Below are 5644 nucleotides of genomic sequence, written 5' to 3'. Positions count from 1 at the left end.
TTTTTTTTTTTTTTTTTTTTGCGAAATTGATTCCAACAATTATGCTGTTAATTATTGTTCAATTTTAAAATTTCTTTAACAGAATATAATATTCTGTTATTATATTGCATAACTATAATTAATCTTAAAAATATCCAGTTACCTCAATGTATTTTATACATAATTTAATTTTTCATATGATTTTTTTTTCACTATATATATATTATTTATTATAATATATATTTATTGCATAAAATATATTAAATTTTGTAGCCAACTATGTATCGATCATCTCGATTGACTCGATTCAAAAATTTATTTTGGCCAAAAGTAAATGAAAATCATGACTAAAAGGCTAAAACGTCTCCGTTCTTCACGCCCTCGTTGTACATCTAAGACTGAAGTGTCTAATAAATTTCAAGAGGGCTAGCATTAGCAACCTTCCCGATCACTGTAATTATTCGCAGAGACAAGGAATTCGTTTCTGGCGAAGACGATAGTTTGGCTGCAGTAAATTCGACGTTGCGCCACGTTTTCGACCTAGTCCATTCCTTATTCCGCTCGATGATAATTACAGGCCTCTCTCTTCCCAATTGCACCGATTCCCCAAGCCAATTTGAAAGTCCGAAACGCGGTGAAACGGTTCAAGTGTCCCTCTTTCTCCCTGTGCATCTTCGTATTTCGGGCCGAGAAAGACCCGTTATACTGCTAATTACAAAATATCATTCCGCTCTAATTGTATACTCGTGCCAAACGCGACGACGAGGAGATGGTGGTTGTTGTTTAACGCTTGTTAAGACTTGCACCACGGCAAAGGGAATGTTTAACACTGTGAACAACAAAAATTGCGCTTTTAGTAAAATGGAAAACGCGATAAATGATTCGACCACGAAAACTCGTAATACTCTTGAATTTTTGTTCTGATTTTTTTTTTTTTTTTTTTTTTTACAGTAGCAATGCCTGTAAGTTCAAAACGTCGCCCAATTTGCATAGAAATTAAAATATCACTGCGGTCGATATTACGAATTGATGTCGGTTTTATATTTTTGAAAGGTAAAAGGTGATTTAAAAAATATCGAAATAATTGGGATAATTGTTTGAGAAAAATTGATGAACATTATTTCTGAAATGATATTATGAGATTTGAATGATTGAATATATAGGAACAATGATACGCTGTGTTTAAATACTTAAAAATATAAATAAGACATCGCATGCATTGATGGTGTAATGAGTAACGTCACCAAGATATCACCCGGTGGGCCAGAGTTCGATTCCTGATTGTTGAAAAATGATTTTTCGTGTTTCTTCTTATATTAATTTCCTCTTGTTTCTTGATATTGGAAGAGATATATGTCGTTTTATATAAATTCTTCTATTATTTGAATTTATGAAAGGATTTTAAATAATTTCTTCTGTAAAATAATATTTCTTAGTTTGAAATTTTTTCTCATAAGACAAAGAAGAATATTATCACTTTTTATTCAATTTAAAATTTCATTATAAAAACAGACTATATTTGTTTATAAATTTATGAAACAATTCTGTTATAATATAAGTTTGAAAATAAATCTTTATAAGATATTTATTTACATAATTCTTATAAGAAAATAAAAAGAATTTCTCTTGAAATATGTATACGAATGTTTTTCTTCTATTATTCTAACTTGTTTTCCTCGAAAAAAAAAAAATAATAGAAAAACAAAAAAAGAACTAAAGATAGAGATAATAAAATAAATTGTAGTTTTATTTAAATTGGTGTAAATTGGTATAAATTTACATAATCTTATGTGAAAGAAATATAAAAATAATAAATGTTTTGAATGAATATATAATAGAAAATAAAATGAAAAAAAAAAAAAAATATGAAGAAAAGAAGAAAAATAAAAATTTTAAAACAAAAATGAAAAAAAATAGAATTTATATAAATAAAAAATACAAATATGAAAATGTGAGGTAATTTAAAAAAAAAAACATACTGTTAAATTCAAAATTTACAATTCAAGAAAAATTATTGAAAAAATAATTATGTAAAAAAAAAATTATATATAGAAAAATATCTAAAAAAAAATTATTAACATAATTAGAAAATAGAAAAACAAAAAAAATGTGTATAGAAAAAAAGAGATAAAAAAGAAAATCTAGAATAAAAATAAAAAAGAACAAAAGAGGAGAAGGGAGGGGGGGAGGGAGGGAGGGAAGTGTTTAATACCATTTTTAAAAGTTTCAAATTCAATAATTTCAAAATGTTGTTTCAGTATTCTCAATTTCTGAATCTGATTGAAAAAAATATTCATAATTAAACGATATCTCTTTCTGTTCTTCAACAATTTCTCCATTCATCAATTTCTCTCTAAAGAAAGTTGATCAACAGTAGTATTTAGCTCCTCTAGATCAAATTTCCCCCTTAGTTATATTAGATATTATCCTCGAATTGTTGCAAACTGGCACATGAACTATCACGCAAGCTTTCATCAATATTCCTTTACTTCTAACCTTACTAGTGGCATATGTATCACAAGACGACCTCGGCCTAAACTTCGAAACGTTTCGTTTTTAACCGAACAACCCTGAATTTTATGCACGTGATGAACGAATATTTCTTCATCGTTTCGCTTTAGCACGATCGCAATGAAGGTTGTATATATATTAAGCGAAAATTTCTAGCGCAGAACGAAGCTCGAACAAAGCATGAATTTCGTGACACGGGTCATGACCTTCGATGCCAACAGGCATTAAAAAATGCAGCTTGCGTTCCTTTGCATATTTCGCATCGAAGAAAACGGCTAGAATTCATTAAAAAACCTAAAGAACAGAGGGAAATGAGTTTGCCTTAATTGCCTCGAAAAAAAGCGATTGTTTCTTTGCTTCTGTTCTGTTTTACTTTATTCCTGGTTTAAACAACAGCTTTGTTATCGTTTCTTTGTTTACTGATTACCATAGCACGGATTACTCGTTGTTATGTAACGATGAAGAGAATTTCATTATAAGATTTTATGTAAAATTATGTAAGGCATATTTGTAGAGAATTATTGAAAAATAATGAATAAATTCAAAATCTTTTTTTTTTTAAATAAATAATTGAAATGCGGAAAGAAAAGTTAAATTAAAGATGTATGATTTAATTAATATATTCTTTTGTTACAGGATGACACGCGCATAATGAAAGTGGGAGATAAGAAGAAATGGATACACGACCCAAATAGTAAGTATTGAACATTCTATTTAAAATTAAACGAACTTTTCACGTATAATAAATGTAAATACTATTTTTATATAATTTAATATTGATAAAAAAATTAATAATAAAATATAAAAAATATTCGAATTATACAAATTGTTGCAGAAGCTTATATGCTATCAAATTTTTTCATTTTCTTTTTTTTTTTTTCCAATTATGAAAGTCAATTGTATATTTTAATTTAACAAATAAAATACATTGATTGGCGATTTACACAACTAGAAATTTATTTATTGAATAATAATATTATTATTGAAATTATCTATTGAAAAATAATAAGAATCACTTGTATTGCTTTGATTGGAAAGTTATTCGTTTTCTTTGTCAATGTGTTCCTTTTTATATTCACAAGCTAAAATAGCCAATTACTTCGAACTTTCGGGGTAACCCACTTCTTGAAGTGCAAATTCTCTCATCAAGAGAGAAAAAAAAAAAAGAAGAAGAAAAAAAAAAGTAAGAAAAGAAGCGTATTAAAGTTTTCTAAGAAGTTCGAGGAACCTTTGGTAGGCAAATTATGTTAATCGGTCCGCGGGATACGTAATTTTTCCCTTTTTCTTGGAACTACTTACGGCCACGGTTGGCAATACTGTAACGAAATTTGCCTCTGATTAACTTTTCCATACGCATAAAATTAATTTTTTGCTCGAGTTATCTACTAAAATTTATGTAAAATTTGATATTTCCGTAAGCTTTTAATACAAAAAGATACGTGTACTAAAATGATATGAATAAAAATGAATCTTAAAAATGAATTTATTATTTATTATGTTATTATAAATGTAATTCTCGATAATATTTTTTTTTATTTTTTTTTACCGTTTTATTTATTCTAAATTAATAAAATGTCTAATTATAACAATTTCCTATTTGAATCGATTTACTAAAAATATTGAAGATAATAAAAAATATTTCAGACAAAAAAAATATATAGACAATATAAATATATATAGAGAATACGAATCATTTTTATCTTCTTAAATGAAATCATATATTTTTTTAATATAATAATTAAATCACTTACAGTAAAGAACTCATTTTTAAAATCCAAGTATTCTTGTTTTTTTTTTCTTCGGTAGTGGATTTATCCTCAGAAAAAAACATAAATCTCTTTGAAAGTATAATATCAATGCATTCTGTCATTTGTGCAGAAAAATACGTATTGTGTTTCGTCATTCCAAGACTTGAGAATATTTCCAACATGATGGTTGTTTAACGTGTAACAATGTTGTTGCATAAATGATTCCATATAAATATTCAATATTCTCTAAACAAAAATATAATCTCTAAATAAATCTACAATTTCTCAATCTTTGATTAATCTTTTCATCAATCTTTGTTATCTTGATTTTTTTTTTTTATGAATAATAAATATCGACAAAATATTTTATTATTTATAGTTTTTCTGATTTTTTAATGTTTATCTTTTTTGAATAAAGAGATGAGAAGTGAAGTTTTTGTAAATAAAATTATTGATTTTTTATGATTTAGTATAGTGATTACATAAATGTTTTCTAGATTGTAAAATTGTTGAGAGATATTTTTAGATTTATATTGAATCAAAATGAATTTTGTAGATTTTCAAAATATTTTATCTATTCTTTTGTTTTTTTTTTTTCAATTTTTAAATTCCATTATTCATTTTACTCTTCTCTTTATACACTTTCTGAATTATTCTATTATTTTTATCTCCATATTTTTTTTTATTGATTCATAGATTCTTTGTTACAAAATTTTTTAAAAATAATTCCCTTGAAATAAAAAAATTATATTCTCGTATCCTTTCTCAATTTTTGTCTCGACGTTATGTTTTTTAAAAAACATCAAACTAAACTAATTTTTTGCCATGCCAATAATAGAATCAATCACTTTGATCAGCGAACCCATCCATCTCTCGCGTATTTTTACTTCCTTTACGTCTATGTATTTTTTTATTTTGTTTTATTTTTCTTATTCATAGATTCATTTCTTTTTATTATAAATTTTCTTATTAACATTCTTTCTAAATAAAATTTTTTTAAAATAAAAAATTATTTCCTCGTATCTCCATGAATTTTTCCCTCGAAACTGCATTTAAAAAACATCAAAACTAAACTAATTTTTCGCCGTGCCAATAATAGAATCAATCACTTTGACCAGTGAACCCATCCATCTTTCGCGTATTTTTACTACCCTTATCTCTATGTTCTTCTATTTTTTATTTTTATTATTCCTTCATTACAAATTTTCCCGCTATACATCCTACACATTTCTATCCCTAAATATAATTTTCTTAAAATAAAAAAAAATCATTTCCACGATTTTTCCCTCGAAACTATATTTAAAGAAGATAAAACTAATTTTTTTTTTTTGTCGATAATAGGATCAATCACTTTGATCAACCGATCTATCCATTTCTTCCGCGTATTTTTCGCTTCGTTTCAACTT

At 26.0% G+C, this 5644-nt stretch overlaps 1 protein-coding gene across 4 annotated transcripts in view; it reads left to right on the top strand.

The window, feature by feature from the left end:
- The window catches only part of LOC102672479 (proteoglycan Cow), a 187571-nt gene that overhangs the window by 114110 nt on the left and 67817 nt on the right, over positions 1-5644 (top strand). For all 4 annotated transcript variants that reach the window (XM_031508770.1, XM_006612165.2, XM_031508772.1 and 1 more), the window contains exon 2: positions 3127-3184. In XM_031508770.1, the coding sequence (XP_031364630.1) occupies positions 3127-3184 (58 nt within the window). The remainder of the gene's footprint in view (positions 1-3126; positions 3185-5644) is intronic.

The sequence above is a fragment of the Apis dorsata genome, unplaced genomic scaffold (genome assembly GCF_000469605.1).
Source record: "Apis dorsata unplaced genomic scaffold, Apis dorsata 1.3 scaffold_99, whole genome shotgun sequence".
In the NCBI taxonomy this organism is placed as follows: Eukaryota; Metazoa; Arthropoda; class Insecta; order Hymenoptera; family Apidae; genus Apis; species Apis dorsata.
The sequence above is the reverse complement of the archived record's forward strand: the minus strand, read 5'-3'. Positions and strand labels throughout refer to the sequence as shown.